Source organism: Sceloporus occidentalis, unplaced genomic scaffold (genome assembly GCF_023333645.1).
Source record: "Sceloporus occidentalis isolate IW3139 unplaced genomic scaffold, rSceOcc1.0.p SCAF_233, whole genome shotgun sequence".
Lineage (NCBI taxonomy): Eukaryota > Metazoa > Chordata > Lepidosauria > Squamata > Phrynosomatidae > Sceloporus > Sceloporus occidentalis.
The window spans coordinates 829,624-850,859 of record NW_028317213.1 but is presented as its reverse complement, the minus strand read 5'-3'; the positions used below and the strand labels follow the sequence as shown (position 1 = coordinate 850,859).

At 34.3% G+C, this 21,236-nt stretch overlaps 1 protein-coding gene across 1 annotated transcript in view; it reads right to left on the bottom strand.

Annotated features, from left to right (window-relative positions):
* The window catches only part of LOC149276599 (uncharacterized), a 35,908-nt gene extending 14,973 nt beyond the window's left edge, over positions 1-20,935 (bottom strand). Inside the window, exons 1-14 of the mRNA XM_089503455.1 lie at positions 20,851-20,935; positions 10,459-10,658; positions 10,119-10,187; positions 9,675-9,791; positions 9,053-9,130; positions 5,086-5,139; positions 4,913-4,966; positions 4,303-4,356; positions 3,865-3,918; positions 3,078-3,131; positions 2,493-2,546; positions 1,983-2,027; positions 1,000-1,053; positions 145-189 (exon numbers count right to left, since the gene is read on the bottom strand). Coding sequence (XP_089359581.1) covers positions 145-189; positions 1,000-1,053; positions 1,983-2,027; positions 2,493-2,546; positions 3,078-3,131; positions 3,865-3,918; positions 4,303-4,356; positions 4,913-4,966; positions 5,086-5,139; positions 9,053-9,130; positions 9,675-9,791; positions 10,119-10,187; positions 10,459-10,658; positions 20,851-20,935 — 1,017 coding nt within the window. The remainder of the gene's footprint in view (positions 1-144; positions 190-999; positions 1,054-1,982; positions 2,028-2,492; positions 2,547-3,077; positions 3,132-3,864; positions 3,919-4,302; positions 4,357-4,912; positions 4,967-5,085; positions 5,140-9,052; positions 9,131-9,674; positions 9,792-10,118; positions 10,188-10,458; positions 10,659-20,850) is intronic.
* Positions 20,936-21,236: the final 301 nt, after the last annotated feature.

Here is a 21,236-nt window from a genome sequence, read left to right as displayed (position 1 = left end):
GAGAAATGATGCAAAAGGGTAATAAGAGACAAGAAGCTAAACGTGTCTTTGATGCTAGTGATGTATTAACCTGTTAATATATGCCAGTAGATTGTATTCCAATATTGCAAATGTAAACATAAAGTGCAAAAAAACCCAACTTACGGGCTGACCAGAAGAGCCAGGAGCACCATCGTTACCACGGGCACCCTAAATTGAAAAAAAAGTTTGAGAAGATCACATAAGAAAAGAAAAAACCCCAAAAGGATTATTTATGTATAATATAGATGGTGTAGATAGAGGTATCATATGCATTCTGCTGTATTTTATTAGGTTAGTGGAGACACTAAGCACTGTGATTATATGGTTACATGTAGTCTTTCCACTGTGCCAGTTACATATATACTCCCTCCCATTTTTTTGTGTTCGTTTAAACAAAATTACCGGTACTATGGTCAGTTTTGGCAACGACCACCATGCTGTATGATTACTGTATTATTTCACTGGATGACATAGATGGGTAACGCAAATATAAACCATGTAAAAATAAAAAAGCAAATAATAAAGTGAACAGAAATTCTTAAACCGGTATTAGTTTTTTGTATAAGCATGGATTTAAATGAACCACCGCGAATAAAGGAGATATGATGCTACCTGGTATGATGTTAAAAGTAAACCATATCCAAGGACAGGTTTCAGAATATCATCTTACGTTAGTGACACATGCTAGAAGCCATTGACACACTTTGACTAAAGAAATGTATGCACTATTACTGAGAAATTTGCTCCCATATAAAGTGAAACCATAGATGGAAGGCAGCTGGTAGGACACAACAATAGTACTGAAATGGTTGTTTTCAAGTAATCATATAAAAGTAAATAATGTTTTATGAAGACACAATGGCTTTGTTAGGATCATTTTAAGTTCATGTGAAACATTAGTTTTACTGAATTAATAAAGGTCTTATGACAGGCAATCACATGGATTTTAGATGGTACTAAAGTGTTCAGGATACTTACAGCAGGTCCAGGACCCCCAGGCCGACCTCTCTCACCAGGTTGTCCTCTTGGTCCCTAATATTTAACAAAATACACAGCACCATTATCATTCATTATCATGTCCCATGTCACCCTCAAACATATTCTCATACACAGGCCAACGTTCTCTAGAACCATGATGGCGGTTCTGGTGGAAGGTTTTAAGAGTGGTTGATATGATAGTAACCAGTTGAATGGTCCAATCCTCTTCTTCATATGTATTATTATTGTCATTACTATATACTTATCATTATTACTCTGCATAAAAAATCTCTTTTCAGAACAGGCTACATTTAAATTCAAATACTTCTTAAGAATGACCAATATGATGCAATATGGTAAATTTGATCAAATACGGCAAAGAAAGCAATAATAAATCTAAAGTGTTCTCAGAGCTATCACAACATTTTGCATTACCCCTCTCTCTATGTGTTTTTTGATTGTTTAGTTCCTTTTATTATTTTTACTTCAGTAAACAGTTATTTTCAGTACAGTTATTAATTCCTCCCACTAAGTAGACAAGTTATGTGGTCCTCTCATTAGAAGGTTTTTAATCTTGACCTTACTCAGATACCTATAATGGGCTCGTATTTATCCTCTAAGTATTTATCAGTTTAAATATACCTCCCAAATCTATCTTTCCATTTTCTCCTATCTAATGATCTTAAATGATTCTCCCAATCTTTGCCATCTCATATGTTACAATACAAATACTCTATCAATAATTTAAATACTGAGTTCGTAAGGCAGGTAACCTTCAACTTGAGAATCCAATGTTTTATTTTTAAGGAAATCAAATTTTATTAGGAACTTGATGATTGTGGACCCTACAACATGTGTCTGTGATTTAAAAGAAAGGTTAATTATTCTGTTTTTCTCATGCCATTGCAACTTGAATTACCCAAAGAAGTGTAACTCTGTTTTCTTTTTTATAGGTGCAATAATTAATAGAGAAAATTAATTACCGCTGAGCCAGGCAATCCATTGTCTCCAGGGCTACCAGGCTCTCCCTAATGAAGAAAAAACTCATGTCAGTAAAGCACATTACAACAAACAGTAGTAATGAATATCCATATGTAGCTATATCCCCCATATTCAACACATAATTACATTTGATAAACATAGAGAGCCACACTCTTTAATCAGCCATGTTTGGATAAATTGAACCACCTACTCTTTATAATCTACTTTAATCCTTAAATGCCAGATAAATCCATTTTAATTATGCTCCCCTATAGTGGTAAAGTTTTAGTCTTATGCTCACAGATCTTAAAGGCAAAAAATAAGTCATCTACCAGTAAATTAAACTGAAAAATGGTAGAACTCCACAGAAACACAATGGAGTCAATTCTTCACACTTAACCATTTACTAAAAGTCTTGAGATACAAGGCAGATATGTGTTTAGATGTGTGGGAAATAAAGCACATCTGCCTTGTATTTTGGTTCTGGATCTAGAAATACAAATGAATTTTACCCTCTGTCCAGGAGCGCCAGAATCTCCCTTTGCACCATCTCTTCCATCAATTCCCTTTGGAGAGAAAGAACAGGTTTACTTATTTATTACTATCATGAACAAGTATGTCACTCTTTAATTGGGGTTTAATATTCATCTTTTAAAAAAATTGTATACTATTTTATGTGGTAAATTCATTTATGTTTTTGGAACTCAAGAGTTTGTAAAATGCATAAAAACAATAAAAATACAAAAAGATCATAGATCATAGATTCTGTTAGTGTAGTCCTTCTGGTTCAATATTACTTGTACTTGACCACATACAATTACATTATACCTATATATACATATATATGCTTTGGTTGTACGATTTACTGCAGCAGTATATTCAAGAGCAATAACTAGGGGTCTTGGTGCCTGGGGCAGGATCAGAGGTCCCACTCCACGTTGACATCTTGAACTGGAATGAGGCACAGGGGCATTACTGAAGCGGAAGATTTAGCTCGCCCCTCCACCTTGCAGCGCTATAGGCAGTTGCCCCTATGTGCCAGTGACAGTTAGGGCCCTGGTATATTAAATTGTATATAAATACAGAATTGTACTTACTCTGTGTCCTTTCATTCCAGGGAAACCAGACATACCAGGTGGTCCTCTGCCTCCCTAAAAGAAATACAAATACATGTTGAAATATGATTTTAGAAAATGTACTATATGGACGTATCTATGCAAGTGCTTCTGTTTACAGGCATTTTTAAATGTATAGTCTATAGTTTACAAACCTACACGGAAATACATTTGTATAGCATATTCTAGATATAAACCAGTTTAAACATCCCCGCATTCTTGGGCAGTTATGTGCCAGCCAGCTATCTTTTTGGAATAATCACAGGAAACACAGGCTGTTTTAGTTAACCTGTGTGTTATTTTATTAACTTATCACACTAGACAATGATAAGAGGTTTCTTTATTATCTATGTTTGCACAGCAGTAATTTGTTCCTTTTTTTACAAAAACAATCTTCTAATAAGTAATTAGTTAGTGACATACTCTGGATAGATGGTGTTTAACAGGTCACGCAGCTTACTATCAAAACGTGTCTACCAAACGCAGTACTGGCATAAAGCAGTAATTCTCCTTCCTCCTTAAGTGCCGTTTGTACAAAGTACCCAACAACATTTTTTTTGATAATTAGCCCTAACAGGCAGAATACTGAAATTTAGCTGGCTATTAACGAACCACTGGTCATATCAAAATACAATAAGGGGTACACTTTCCCTTAAGTGGCATTACAGTATAATGCTACTAAAGAGAACAAAGATGCTACCAAGTATATCGTAGATGTAATTAATTATAGTTAGACCATCATTTTGGTAGTTTCAAGTGGTTAACTTACAGGGGCGCCAGCTACTCCGCGCTCTCCAGGCCTACCAGGTCTTCCAGGTTCTCCCTGTTGAAAAACAAGAAGTTACATTATTTACCGTTATAAATAATAATATATTATATACTTCATCAACTATCATAAAGCATATAAGCATATCCTCATAATACATGGGATGAACCAGCACCACCTACTGGTCAAATACCAATAAGCACTTTAAAAGTTTTGGATTCAGCCGTTACCCTACAAATGTGTGAATGTGTTTTAACATCTATAATATGTATAAAGATTTTATAACATCTACCAAATTTGATAACAAATAACTATAGTTCCCTAATACATTTATACTTTCATTGTATTATGATCTTTTAGTCAAACTGTGAAGATTAAAATATATGTATTCACTTTAATCAGAATTTCTTCTAAGAGTTACATTAATGTTAATGTACTTACATCTTTTCCTGGTGGACCAGCGGGGCCAAGGAGTCCAGATGGACCTGGAGGACCCTAACAAAACAAAGATAAGCAGATATCTATTAGGTGATTATAAAGCTATTTTTAGCAACAATTTAATACGAATAATGTTAGAACTTGGAAGTGAGCATATAAATACTTCACTCAGGCAGAGGATATGTTTTATTTATTTATTTTTAGCTAAAATACTTATCTTCATAAGACTATATCAACATGCTGGAGATGTAAGGGGAATGAATACTAGTTATACTATTTTTGGCTATTAAGATTGCTTAGAGACAGCCCCAAGGTTTCCAGAAGTCTTGGGTAAATTACGTCTCCTACATGCACTTACGTGTTAACTCAAATGTGGAACCTATTGGGGAAATTACACCTATTTGCATACTGGGAAAATCCCGAGGTTACCCATTGGCTGGGGAGTAGGTGGGAGTGGGCGTGACCAAACACCACTTCTCTTATATTGAAGATACTAACTTGAAGCCCTGGAGAAGCAGTGCTTTGCTCAGAGACTCCAGGAGATACTAATATGGTCCTGAGGCGCAACTCCTTAGAATATCATGCTATTTTGCAAATCACATTAGATACTTACAGGAGGACCAGGCTGTCCAGATTCACCAGGGGGGCCTTGATAACCATGAGGTCCCTGTTTCAATAAAAAAAACACTTTTGGTTATACACTTGTCATTTTACCATCTTTTTTGCTATGAAACAGATTGTTCAGTAAAATAGTAGCATGATATATATTTTGAAAGCTTAACTTACAGGTTGGCCAGCATGTCCAGGTGACCCTTGGGGGCCAGGAGGTCCAGGTAAACCCTAAATAATGCAAGAACACAGACATGTCAGGTTAAATAAAGTTGTGGCTCTATCTACTTCTAAACTGAACATTGAACTGCTATAAGTGGGCAAACAATGGTCGAAAGTAGAAGAAGCCATCATCTAGTCATATCTAGATCAGTGTGGAAGACAATCTAGTGTACCCTAGGCAAACCCTAGTTTTTTGCATTTCTTGGTAACATAGGTTTGACCTTATCTCAAATATTTGTTATTCTTAGAGAATCAGTTAAATTAGGGGACATCATAGGAATGACAATTTGATAACCTTATTTCTGGATCATAAAATGTTATAACTTAGTTTTTTTGTTAAACGTCCCTTAGATTAAAATAGTTTTCACTTTTTGATGAGTAAAAGGAAGCCATCCGGTATCGACAAAAGAATACATATTATAATAAGAGGCTAAGATTAGGTTAAAATATTTGTACATGTTTTGAGATTACTGTATTTTTACTAGGCGGTGTTTACTAAGTCTCATGATTAAAAAATAACAAATATCAATTCTGTCAAGAAATAATGGCTCCATTAACTAAATCGGCAGACTTTTAATGTGGAGATTAAAATGACGGATTCGTAACAAATATCTAATCCACGTTTATGTGAATAGTTGATATAGCATATTATGTTAAACAACTGTTTGAATGGATAGGTATGATAATTGTGTAGAGATATTAGTCCCTCTCCATAATCTGTTAGCCAAAAAGATTATTGCACAAGCCATAGGGCTAAAAAAGTATTTAAAAAAGAAATGTTATTTTTCTTATTAAAAGGAAAGCTTGGTAATTCTAATTGTATTATTACATATGAATAATAACTCTGTTATCAGGCTTTAAAATATATGGAGATATAATTTAATGAAATCTCATTCGACTGCTGTTTCTCTTTAATGAACCATTGGTCCTTGTAAAAAATTCTTTTCAAACATTTCTATTTTAGTCATTTGTTGCAATAAACCTACGCATTCTCATGAATGTCCTCTAATACAAACACTAAGCCTTTTTACATTTACAATAATAATGTGGATGAGATAGACATTAGTAATTAAATGTTAATAATAATAATTTTAACCAGCCGCATGTAATAAAACCTGTTAGGGATGAAATGATAGAAAAGTCTGTTCTCCATACTGCAGATAAAATGGTTTAGTTGGGATCAATGTAAGTATCAAGAAAATGATATGATTTAGCAAAACATAGCATTTGTTAAAAGCACATATATCATGCATTGTTCAAAAGTTATTATGTTTAAGAAAAAAAAACAAGCAATATCACATCTATGAAATCAGAAAATACTGTAAAGTAAAAACAAAGGTTTTAGTTTTTTGGTCCATGGGAATACTATGTACCTAAAGATTGCATATTGCTTTACAATTTGTGACATATCCTCAACACGGAACATTTCCTTAACATACGTCATTAGAATGAGAATTATAATATAGGTCCTTATCTTAGGGCTTTGTTCCGGAGATCACTTATACACACAAAACCAAAATGACTAGGCTGGCTTTGCAATTATATAGTTGGGAAATTAATAAGCAGGAAATAGAGCAGGGTATCAGCCTCGTGAAGTCCTATACTGCACAAGATACATTTCATAGGCTCTTACACAATTCTGATTTGTGGCGTTAGATTTGTTTATGTGGCGTTAAAGGGGAACTCTCACCCTTTCTTTTTTTCTGTACGTTGCGTATTTGGATTGTGAGTAGGGTATCTGATTATCAACGTGTGCTCAATAGGTTTTTGTTAACTAGAAAAACAGGGGTAATTTAGTTTTTTTCATGAAGAATTAAATTTAAATTATCACACTAACATACAAAGCCCTGCATGGTACTACCCCCCATATATTTCTACACTCATAACAAAAAATATCCTTGCTCAATGTCTACATTCTTCACATGGACTAAGGCTATGATTCTCCCTCATCTTCTCTTCCTTTGCACGTTTTGGGCTGCCCGATATCACTTCCACCTAACCACCAACGTTCACCCTCCAAAAGGCATATAATGTTATCAGCTAAAACGTTCATATAATATCTGACACTAATGGAATTTCCACATTCATCTATGGCACTATCTGTCCCTTTTTTCTATACTTTGTGTCTTTCTAAACCCCATCTTCTCTAGATTGTAAGCTTGTGAGCAGGGCCCTCTTTACCACATGTATGTGTCTTAACCTGTCAGTTCTAGTTTTGTAAGATCCTTTGAATTTATGTATTGTAAGCGCTGTGTAAACTGGCGCTATATAAATTCAACAAAAATAATAATAATACGTGTTTATGAGTAGGCTGCATTATCTGTGACTAAACCAGGTCCTGATCTCCAAGAAGCTTCCAGGTTCAACTAGCTTCTCAAAGAGCAGAGGGTTATGGGTAGGTAAATACTACCACCCGAAAGACAAATAAATTAGAGTTTTACTACTTATGTGGTGCTTTGCAACAAAAATGACATACTTGTTACTTCCACCATAGGACTACAGAAAGTATGGTGGTCGTTCCACTTTAAAGCCGAGTAAGTGTCACAAAGTAGCGCTAACCTAACTGGTAATTGGTGAAATATGCTCCTATTTGTATCAGGAAAATGTAGATTTATTATGAAATTTAGAGATCACTGCAGATTCAAATTTTAAAGAAATAATAACATTTAACGGATCTCTTAAAAATATATTTGCATGAATTTAAGATATTTTCCAACTGTGGTCAGTCAAATGAAGTGGCTGAAATGGCTGATGATTTTAAGATCCAAAAATACTGTATCTGTCTACAGAGGTTTACAAATAGTGTTATGATATTGTATAAGTACACAAAAAAAAATAGAATATTGTTTGGATTGTGTTAGTGCGGCCCCAAACCCAGTTTTCATGCTTTAGTTTAGGGTAGCTCTAATATCTACAAGGAAATAACATTTGGTTAGAAAGCATTAAGAGATGATTTGCACTGCCAGAACTGAGCGAGCTGTAAAATCAAGTGACAAACAAATGAGTTCGTTATTACACAGAAATGAGGTAGAATAGGAATAATTGTGTTATGCCCCCACCACACATTACACTAAAGTTAACCAAGTTAAAATCCTACATAATTACATCACCTTTATTTTAGGCATACTATGAATTTAAACCATAAGGCACACTACTTTTGATATTAAAATGGTGTCTTTCACATTCCTGTTGCCATGACAATGCTAAAGGGTTTACAGCATTATATTCCACAGAATGTATCTAACATTTGTATCCGTCTTCTTAATCACAAGAGTTTAATAAATTTTGGCTTATTGCTCAGATATCTCAAAATTGTGTATCTAAAAATAATAAACAGTTCTTATGTGTAAAATCACGATTCACTTTTTATGTGAATCTGTGACCTACAGCTACATATATATAGTTGAATTTAGGCTTTTAGAATTAAGTATTTTATGTACACAATTTAATTTATAAGCACGCTGTCTGATGTTCCCAAACACGGTATTATGGCTACTCTGGGCCGTAGAACATTGTGAAACATTCTGACCTCCTAAAAAAAATGGGGACATCAGGAAGGAAAGGTGGGCAGAGAGTTATGGGTCCAAAAGAGGGACTCCCCTCAACAACAATTATATGGCTATGATATGTTTTCAGAAATCTTCCAATTGTCTCCACTATTCCATGAACCACTTAACAAATGATACTCGTTTTTCCAGGACGTTTTATATACCAAATATGTGTCTAGAAAGAGTGTGGGCTTCAACTTCAGAGAGAGTTTGAAGATACCAAGCTGTACATTCTAGACTTTAAGCACGTGCAAACTTTTCTCCTAGTTGTATATTTACTCCTGCAGCCACGATTCACTGTATGCCCTCTATTGCATTGTAAGCTGTAAAGTAAAGAAAAGTTATGGGTGAAAGAAGAAGTGTTACTGTCTTACAGGCATTCCTCCCCCCATAGATCCCATGCCTCCAGACTTGCCATCGTATGCTTTGGTGTCATACTGAGGAGAGTAGTTCTGAAACAAAGACATGAAAGCAAATTGATTTATAAAACACATGTATTAGATGAACAAATTATTGATCTATTACGTGTTAAAGGTGCTGTTCCACCTGCACTGGTGAAGTTACACGGCTATAATAGAATCACACAGCATTAGGACCATGATTGCTAATTCTTTAATCAAGTAATTTACTTTATGTTTGGAACATTTGCTATGTGAGACAAAAATCACACATAGGTTGCTGCTTTAGAAATTGCTTTTATTTGACCAAATCATCAGATCTGCTCAAATTAGTCAGCATACTCATGGAAAAGCACTCTTAAATTAGAAGTATACTTTACATTTGTTGGTTATATAGTGGAATTGATTAAAGCTGAACTTCATAATATGCATTTACAAATTATAGTTAGACTTGTGAAGAGTTTTCTTCTATAAATCACTAATTTGTAGGAAATTATTTAAATAATTGTTATTTGTCTACAATGAAAAGTATAGCAGAAAAATAGCACAATCATTTTATTCTTTATTCTCAGTTCTAAGAGCAACAGTTATAACCTACCCCACCGTTCATGGTCGGACAGCCTTCACAAATACCAGGTGGTCCAGCTGGGCCAGTGGCACCAGGAGAACCAGGGCTTCCAGGGCTACCGTTTCTTCCAGGAATGCCAGGAGAACCCTGAAAATAACAGCATAGAGAGAATTAAACGTCTTGAAATATAACAGAAGGCCTTGTAACAAGTCTCATGCTTTGATTTCAACAAAGGAAACTGGTGCAGTGTGCCCTACGTGACAAGCAACATGTGGAAAGTAAGCTAAAATCCATGAGTATACCCAAAGTGAATAAATAAAAGATATAATAAGTTACTTTAGAAAAATGTAACTGAAGTACTCAGTGGAATAGTAGGAGGGACCTCATATTTTAATATTAATATTGTTCTAAAGCCCGGAATACATTCTACTCTAATACAGAGAGGTAAGGAATTTACTTGATCTTCATACTTACTTGATCACCTTTTGGGCCACGGTCCCCCTTTGGTCCTTTACTGCTTGTACCACCTCCACCTGGGGTAGGCTGCAAAACAATAATGTAAGCATTATTTCTATGCTTGAATTTCTGAGGATTATTGTTTACTTTAATTTACTTCAGTGGAGTTACATAAGAAAAATAAGCCTTAGCTTTTATTAATAAAATTAAACAGTTTTTAGTTTTCATGGAAACTATGCATTTGTTACCATTTTAACTAGCCAATTGAAGTGTCTTTTGGTCTGTGTGTTTTACACTGCACATACAATGCAAAGTTACTTGATTTGTATAATTGATCTCTTATTTGTTTGAAACTTACACTTGGTGCCTGAGGACAGATGGGACAACATTCTCCAAATGGAATTTCAGGATTTGGACAATCTAATTCATTTTCATCGCAAAGGATTTCATCACAGAGCACAGATCCAGTGTCGCAAACACAGATTTGGCATGGTTCTGGTTTCCAGACATCTCTGTCAGCATAAACTTGTCCAAGATGTGTACATGAGTCTGATACAACTATAAAAAAAGAAACACACACAGTACATTTAAAAATCACTATACAAAACTATTACATTATACAGCAGTTGATAAGCAGTGAATGATTATGCTAATTCATACAATGTGACCCGTTGCCCTTCTTTGTAACACAGTCTCATGCCAACAACTGATCTGTTGTTACACTAAAAGCAAAGCCATGCCTTGGTGTTTAATATGCTATAATATATCAGTCCATCAAGGTTTGTTCCCATAATAACACCAGATATACCAGTTTTATTGTTTAAGAATTTTATTACCCTGGAATATTTCTCTATGGAGAAACACTCACTAATGGACCATCATCTTGAAACCTTTCATTGTGATTCAGTTTGGTTAGCTGAATATGGCTTTTAAAGCTGCTAAATAATTACCTGTTTGGTACGTCTGATATAAAGTAATTTAGTATACTTCTATTATAGACATTAAATGGGTTTGTGATGTATTTCAGGGCACACATAAATTGGGGTTTGCTATTAGGCCTCGATCCTCAGATGTTTATGGAGCATTTATTGGCTCCCTTACCCTACAACAGATCATAAGAATCTACCTTAGGAATAAGGTATAATGAATAATATTATTCATTATTATATTTAGATAACTGTATTTCTAGAAACACCGAAAATATTCCATTTAATATTTGTGTTAAACATACATATGAATAGGAATATTCATGGAATACATCCAAGAAATATTTAACAATCCACCGAAAAATACTGTACATATGTCTGTATGTATATAGATCTACATATGTATATCAATAAAATAAATGGCTAATCAACATTGTTTTAGTACACAATTATGAATTCCCTGTATAATGTATCTATATAATGAACTGATACATCTAGTTAATCTAGATCTATGATAATTTGAGAATGGAAAGTAACCTTAAATTTCCATTAAATTATTTATCACTAATGGAAACAATACTGTTATATTTTAACAACTTCAAAAAGTTAAGCATGAAAATGATCATTTCACAGTCACTGGTAAGTTGCAAAATACTGGTAATTTGTAACTTGTAAAGCAAAATTATCATAATGGAAAAAATGGCACACTTATTATTCTCTAAGCAGTGATTTATAGGTGACTAGAGGTAATGAACAATGATCTATCTATACACTGAAAATATGAAAATGGTGGAGCTGGATTTGGATAATAAAAATCCGTTTTACCAATTATCATATCGATTACACTTCAGTGTACTGATTGTTATTTTGATTTTATGTTTATTTTAAAAGAAAGAAGTGGTAATAGTGGACTATTTAAGTAATTAATTGGAGAAGGGAGGCCAAACTGATCATGTTGCTCAAGCTTATGTGTGATATTATGGGATATTTCCTAAAGGATATAAGGTATCCTTTTCAGATGGGGTGAAGTGAATAAAAACACTTGTAGCAATAAGCAACTTATTATTCCATGTCAAAAAATTAGAAATCCATGCTGCTTTTTCAGTATCGTGTAGCGTATGAAGAAAAGACCTTAGGGGGCGCTGTTTGATAGCAGTTTTGGACCTGTATGCACATCTGGATGCAACATACCTCATCTGAACTTGAGTAAAACAGAATATAAAAGTAGGTAAAAAAATATATAATTTCCAAATTTTCCTGCTCTTGGCAAATTGCATGGTGTATATTTTTTTTAACTGGCAATTTGCACATCTGTGCTGATTTACTTTATTCCATGGATTCCAATTATGAACAGATGGAAAGCATTTGTTAGAATGTTATGACATAATGCAATGTGTATTGTACAGTCACAAGAGATTTAAACGTTTTTTGGAGTCCATGGGAAAAACATTGGTACAATATTATGTAATTATAAAGTTGGATGGGTAGGGGGAGAAAAGGTCTTTGTATGCCTATTAAAGAATTTAAGTTTAAACTGGTAAAGGCCTTCCTTACTCTCCATGTTTAATTTAGATGTTATGGTTGAACAAATGAATTGAGATGAATGTCAACAGGCAAATTATATCTCCGTATGTGTACGGATGATCTCATTTCTACTTGAATTGTGCAGCTCAAGTTACAAGCAAATGCCAACATACACATAAACATCGAAAAAAATCATATTTACACAGGGAACGCGCAATCTAAGCCTGTGGTCATGTGACATAAATGTAGGCTTTGCTTGTACCTAGCAATGTACATGGAAAAGCTGGCTATGTCATAATGATACATCCAGCACTGGCCTCATGTAGTATCGGATTACTTACATTAGTGCATTTAAAGCGTCTAAGGCCCTGCAAATGAATAATGGGGAAATTAGAAACATCTGGCACCCAGGCTGTGTTTTTGTTACTAGTCTAGGTGATGTAAGCAGAATTTAAGTGTTTCACATGAGAATTGACCTGGTGAACGGATCTTTAAAGATGCCCTATGGCAAAAGGTCAAAGATCAAAAAAATATACTTGCATTAAGCAAGCAGCCTCCTTAGCAAATGTCGGATGTTTCCATAGTCTAGTGGTTTAATGAAACATCTTAGTAGGAATGGAGAAAGATCTGAATAAAGTGTGAAACAATATTTTGTTCAATTATTTCCACTTTTTAACATCTTTCTATTGAGCTATTCATCTATTAAGTTAACATTCTTTTTAATAAAAAAATAGAAACTTAAACATTAGACAGGAGAAGACAAGTAAACATGAAATAATACATAATTTGTTTTTGCATACAAAACATGTCAGTACAATATTTGTTAATGTAAACAAAAGGCGTAATATCAACAACCTCAAGTTTACAAATTAACATTCTACTTGTCTTGATGTTTTGATATGGTTGGCTCAATTTCACACTAGTATAGAGACCAAAACTATCCTTAAAATGATGGATTGATTTAGGACCATTTTATGAGAATTTGATATTGTTTTATCATATAAGTGACCCCGTAATAGCAGATGTGAAAAAACCTCAATATAAAACTGCTTAATGGCAGCTATTCTTTTTTACTTTTAAGAACAGTGTAGGCCTGCCAATAGAATTAAGTAAATATAACCTTTCTAGTTCACATAGCATTGAGTACAGACCATGTAAAGGGATATTATATAGAGCTGGTCCAAAATGTAATCCAACATGTGGACTCTTAGTGTCTGTTGGACATGATCCCCATCATTTCCAGGCGTCATTCTTCTGACTCCATGAGTCAAGCAACAAAAGGCTTTGTGGTGGTAAGTTGACGATATGCTCCATGGAAACTATGGCACAAAGTTTGTTGTTGCCACTTTTTCTTTCCATGTTCTCTACTGATACTGGCTTTTATATTCCTAAGCAACTCTGGGGTCATAGGCTTGCATTCCCACCTTTAGGGCTTATTGTTTTAATCGATTAAAATTAACAAACAAAATACTTTTCCCGCTTGCAGAATGCATGATTAATTAGAATCCTAATTAATGTCACACTCTGTAAGAGCTCATAAAATGTTGTGTGTATTGGTGGGGGGAGGGGAGAATTATACAAAATTGCTACAAATTCCTAATTGCTGTTTTACGGAATAATGCGGTAGTTACAGTAGCAGAACGAAAATCATTGAATTATTTTCAAAATAGATTCAAATGTTTCTATTGTTTGGCAATATGAGCAATGTCTAAATTTTTCAATGTCAATTAGAATGTCTATACTTTTCACCAGACTGAAGGAATCAGTTTCATGTTACACTTCCAGCTGTTTTATAGCAGTTACTTTCCCAGGGTCTAGAAGAGACCGGTGACTATAAAAATAAATCGATTCCCTCGCCTAAAAAACAACAACACAGCTTTTAATTACTTAATGTCACAGTGCCATAAAAAGAATGAGTAGTCAGTGCAAGTTTTAATGGAAACATTTCTTTCCACTATGTCTAGGTACTATTTAGTGCATAAGGATTCTTTCTCCCATTGAATGGAAATTCAGTAAATCCCTAATAAATTAATGTTGGAAATATATGGCAGGGTACAATATATTTATATATATAAAGTTTTTTTAAAAGTTAAACAATGGGTTATAATTAGACACAGAAATTCTGGTGCACCAGAATTAGACCAAGCATTTCAACTTAATTATTCCATATGAATATGATACAAACCAAAAAGAAAAGGACGTGATGTAAACAATTGGTAACAGGTTAGACAGATTATTTGATGTCAACCAATAATATTTATGGAACAATTTGTGATCAAAGTTTTGGACTTCTTCAAAGATCTGTTTCAAAGTGCATCTAAATAAAAAACCAAAATGTTGGTCGCCTGACCAAGGACTTGACTGATCTCTGAGAAAAATGAACAGGACCATCCTTTTAAAAGATACAGTCGGAACATAACTAGGAATTTGTGTGAAACTGGTACATGATCATGGAAAAGTTTTTACCAGCTTTTGACAATCTGTGTACATGGATTCTAGATACTAAAATCCAGTCTTACTAAATGAAAATTCTATATATGGGAAGATGACACAGAAATAATAGATCAATAACTTTTTACAATATTTAAGCTGACAATGACAATATGGTATGGCCCATTAAGATGTAGCATATTCACACTGCCCACTAAAAAGTCTCGTAGATACAAGGCTTACTCATAGAAGGTTTTAGGCTTAAGGGTCTTATACAAAGATATAAAATGTCTTATATAAAGTGTTTGTTCTCATTGTTTACTATAAATAGATTTTTTTTGTAGCAGCCGAATATACACATGTGATTTTTTTCCTGCTTGTCCAGGTTTATTTAGCAAGTTTATGACCTCAGGAAGAGTTGAGGGTGGGGGGTGATTTGGCTTTTGCACAGGACAAGCCAAACCAGGGCTAAGCCAGACACCATGCCTGGCTCAGTAAGCTGTGCAGGATCCAAATCAGGCTCTTAGTTAAGCTAAATTGGGTTACAGCAGAACTTTCAAATATATTTTGGTAACGTTTCAATGGACCTTGCAGCCACTTTTGACAATGACTGACAGAATCTGTCATGCAGACAGTAAAAAAATAGTTTAATTACATGTTTCATGTATTCATTTATTATGTGGAAAGGGTTCAGTTACACCCTCTAAGCCTTAGGGCATTCTTTAAAAGAAGTTTTATTATTTTATCCATAAAAGCAGTTAGTTTAGAGGGGAAATTCACAAATATAACATTATTTCTCATATAATTATATTGTCCCTTCTCTTCCTGACATTTTCATATCTGTTGTGAAATTATATATGTATATATATATATATATATATATATATATATATATATATATATATATAGCCAAATGTGTATTGCAATATTAAATAATACCTTTTTACTGGACTAAAATTCCATTTTAAGGATTAGCTTTCGAAAGAATAAACCTCCTTTGTCAAGTCCCTTTGTATTGCTTTTGACTTGACAATATCTTAGCTGTTCATAATACTGCACTCTTCTGGACGGAGTGCTCTGATGTTGTATGACCACTGGAAACACTTTGGCCTTCATTCTCCACATCTTCTATTCTTTTAGGCCTGGTACTTCTCCAGCTTCTCATACTCCTTCCTAATGTTGCTGTCATTTACATCTATCTCTAACCACCGCTGTCTTCTGGTCCTTGTCTACCTCCTGGATGTTGGGTTGATTGGCCAGTTCCTGCTTGTCCATCTGGATCTGGAAGTCCCACAGGATCTTAGCCCTGCTATTAATCACAACCTTCTGTGGAATCACTTATTTGGACTTGGAAGGGTTTAGCCCATACTCTGTGCAGATATTTCTGTACTCAACACAAGCTACTTGGTTGTGCCATTCAGTGTAGGCCGTTCCTGTGAGCATCTCACACCCCACCACGTTGTGTTTCAGAAGCCTCTGTACTTAGTCTGCCCGTTGGGTTCTGTCTGGTGCTAATACCAATCAGATGAGTATAAAAACAAAAGGAGGGTTATTGTTACTGTTTTTTAAATGTAGAATATTCCTTAAGAGGTTTAAAATTCAAAAAGCCAATTAAACATATATGGTATTATTTAATTCTGGAACTTTGTATCCATTGTGTTTGTATGTGCACTCCTTACTTTCCCCATGACATTAATTCACATGTATATTTCATTTTCCACTGACCAGACCACCCTTTAAAACAAAGGACAGCACCAGTGGATAACTGATTTACTTTTAACACAAATAAAGCACAAGGAAATAAATTATGGAAAATGGAAGTGGTTTCTTAGCTAATCTGCATGGAATCTAGTTTCTGTAAACTGCCAAAACACTCAAGCCCAAAGTCAATGCTCCAACAAATGTCTGCCGACTTGAGTTATCTCATGTTTTTCCATTGTCACGGTAACATTAAACAGACACTCTTTCCCACAGTCAACACACAAAATTTAATATTTTTGTACTCATCAAACTACTGCTAAAACTATCAGATTGGTTATTAATTACAGTACACAGAACTTTAGTACCATATAAAATTATTCCATCCCATATAATATGCAAGTCAAGAAGGAATACCCCCACACTGTATCTAGAGCAGTGAGTCATCGTACCTTGGCCACTCTTCAGAGAACATACATGTGACTGGAACTAGAAACAGATGTAATTAATCTGCAAAGAACATAATTATATTTACAGACTTTCTAGATTTTTAATGTGAAGATCTTGGCAATGTGTGTTATAAATCTATTTATAATGATGTTTTAACCTTTGTTTCATACCGTTACCAGCAAGGGGGTGCAGTATATGCACATAAACATACATATGTGCATTGGTCCTGGCTAGAATGTGCAAATCTGTGTTTGTCAAGATGGCCAAACACTTGAAAGAACAGTTGCCTAGGTTGAGCACTGGCAGACTCTGTTTTTAAATTCACTTCATATGAACCTATTTGAGTGCCCAAATCATGAAAGTACTATAGAACTTACCTAAACATGGATGCCCAATCTGTTGAGCTAATTGTTTAACATATCCCCATATTTTTCAATGTTCTTCCAAGTTGAGTCTCTATTGACTTCTAAGTAAGCTCACTTTTGGAGTAATAATTGTTTACTAAAGGTTAAGGTTAGCTTTAATCTGGAAATTGTGGCTTGGCCCATCTTTGGAGCCATACCTATAACAGGTTTGTCCTGATATCTTAAACATAATAATGACTTGGAACAGATGAGGCAATTTTTTGTAAAGAAACCCCTTAAATAAAGGGGTACCAAAACTAAGCACAGCACATAGAAACTCATGGACAGTTGAAATGTGTTAATATGTCAAGAACCCCATTTTGCAGGGACAGTTTTATTGGACCTGCAAACATTATTTTAGGATGTCTTGTTAGAAGACAAACTACAATATACAACAGTCTGCTAGCGATATCACTGTAGTGTTGCAGACCCTTTTATTAGCTAAACAATTGAATCATTAATGTTGACCTGATTAAAGTTGAAAACTTTTTTAAAAGAAATCTAGAAGTAGTAATTAAATGCTTCCACTATCAATGTGGGTAAGTTCTATATCAGTTACATATATCAAAGATTTTGCATCAGCTTCAAGGCTTCTGAAAAGATGTACTTTAAAAGTAAATTAATAAAGAATATTATATACGCGGCAATATATTAGAAATCCATAATAAGAGTATACTCACATTAATATATTTTAAATGGATGATTAATATATAATTATGCAATTAAGCTCATTATTAGAGAACAATACATTAATACAATTAAACAACTCACAAAGCAATTGGGGTGTGGCAACACAATGCCTTTTTTGTATAATTGTAATACGTTTAGCATCCACTAGATGGCAGTCACTTCTTACCTCTGTAAAAAGAAAACTAATACTAAAAAAAAAAAGTCCTGAAAACTTATGTTTGGAACAAATTACACAACCATTGTCCAGGTTTTTTTTTGTCTTGTAACACAAAAAAGATAATAAAATATCTTCTAGGGAACATATGTTTTACATTATATCCTATTCATTTATTGTTAGATGTCCAAAAGCATGAAACCCCAAAAGAAACCTAATGACATTGCCAAGAGGTTCTCTATACTAAGATACAGTTTATTAACAGTCATGAGATCATATGTTCTACTTTGCCAGTTTCTACAGACTACAGAGAGAATGTTATACACTTTTTCACAAGGCGGTTTCTTCTAGATATTACAACATAAGATTAAAATTCATAGCCTATGGCTGGAAATTGTTAAAAGATAGGCGTGACACATTGATCTTAGTTTCACAAAACCTTATAATTGTGACCATGCTCTTGGGGTCAGATTGATTGCAGCTGTAGCGAGTGATAAAATAGACGAACATAATTGATCTTCATAAATAGGTCACAGCTGATTTGTAAATGGTGAACATTATTGGCAGTAGAATTATTAATTATGAATATTATTTCATAAGAATAAAAATGGAGATTGAATGTTAGGAACAACCTTCTTCAATCATCATCTCTTATACTAAGGTCTGAGTCTTTACATCAGGGAAAGTGGACTAGATGGGTTCTTATCTGCCGTCAAATTCTAGGTTTCTATGTAACCATATAGCTTAAATAAAGGACGATTATTAAACTGAACATGTTATGTTTTCAGATAAGAATATGCAAGAACACATCAATTTTTTACCCTGTACTTGTATAACATTTTGCATTTGTTAACTGTTTCAGTGCCGAAGAATGGCACGTTATCTTCTACTCTAAACTTTTGACGCGCAGTCATAATGTATTAGCCTTCTTACGTTATCTATGCTAGAAGATAATCTAATAGACTTTGTGTTCAGTGCACTGGGGTGCATACACAACCCTTCTCTGGCACTAAAAGTACTGAAATGCAACACACATGAATATGCACAGCTCATGTAAGAGGTGCTATAACATAGGCATTGCATCTACAAACCCATTAAAAAGCCATGCAGTGGTTTATTTTCTCAAAGAATCATCTAAAACCAGATTTTTCCAAGTTCTTAAGTCAAATTGAACACTCAAATATGAAACAAAAAAGTTCTTCTTAAAAGTGTCATGTGTTCACTGCAGAAATGTAATTTCCAGCTAGAGTGTAACAAAACTATTGCTCTGAAAAAAATTTCAAATCATAGGTATTTAACTCTTTCCGTGTCAAACTGCACTGACACTAGACAGCCAATATAATACACACATTACTTTCTATGAAAGTGTATCCAGGAGGGAGAAAACACAAAGTGGGAGTTAGAGAAAGGCAAATTTAATGGGGAAGTTGGATGAAAGAGAAGCACACAATTTAGTTATGATGGACAAAAAGACACTGAAAGGAAAATGAGGCAAGACCATAATCAGGTAAAGGAACGGTTAATGGCAGATGTGCCGCAACCACTTAAATGGTATAGTATGGCGGTCAGAGAGAGGTTCTGGATAGAAAAGAAATAGGGCAGGTAGAAAAATAATTGTACAAGTGAAAATAGGATGGCTAAAAGGGACAGACTGAAGAAGTGAGGAAGGGCAGGCTTCCAGAAGAGAGGGTGAGTGATGTGCAGGTAAAATGGTAGAATAAAATGTGGTGCTGAACAAATACTATACCATATCCTAACAATATATTGCAGGGCTATGAAGTAGTTAATACAATATATGAAATAAAAATAAAGGAACAACAAATCAAATTACATCTGATTTGCCTGGGAGTGCTGAAACTGTAAATTCAATAAGTATTTAAAAAAAACTTGCCATTAACAAACACTGCATTCCCTGGAGACATTTTATTGACAATTGTAAACGTGATACGAAAATATGAAACAGATATATATATATATATATATATATATATATATATATATATATATATATAGATAACAATAGATTAAGGATATTGCAAATATTTGTATATTGTGGTTTATTTTATGTTTTTTTTGTAGTAAGATTCATATATTAAGCAACTTGTTACTACAGTGGATGCATCTAGCCAGTTCATCACTCATTTAAAGTGACAATAGGCACCTTCACAGCTGCCAGCACAGTGCATTGCAATGCCTTGTACGGTTAATATGCTGGTGCATGTGATGAGGAACAACCTTCTGTATTCAGAATGCATTACAAAAGGAGATGGAAAATTGAAAAAAAAAGTAGAAGAAAAAAAGTAGAGGAAAAGAAAAAAACTAAAATCATAAAGAAAATTATAAATATTTTTTCTTTTGATCTAATTAGAAATGAATACGTGTATACGCTTAAAACAGATATTTTGTTTCTTAATGGACACTCAGGGCTAACAACCAGTTTAAGCAATTGGTAACATTTTGTGAGACCTACTCACCTTCCTGTTGTTGTGCCAAAACTATGGAAGGATAACCCACTGCTAGGATGCAGAGGAGAGGGGCAATTTGCACAAAGCTCATCATGTCTAAATGTTAGACATGAGACTCTAAGTGCAGACTGGGGGGAGAATGAAAAAATCCAAAAAAAAAAAAGATCTTGTTATATTAGCACCATCAATTGTGACCCTATCCCCTTCAGCGATGGGCCCTTTTAGAGAACTTAGCCACTGAGATTTTCTTTGCGGTGCTCTTAAATAGGAGAAACTTTGGCATGCATTAAATTCCAGCCCCTTTCTGAAATTTGAGAGGTGTTACCATCCACTAAACCCCTTCAGTGCTGATGAAACCCATACATGGCTAGCACAGCATTCTGATGCTGAGTTAA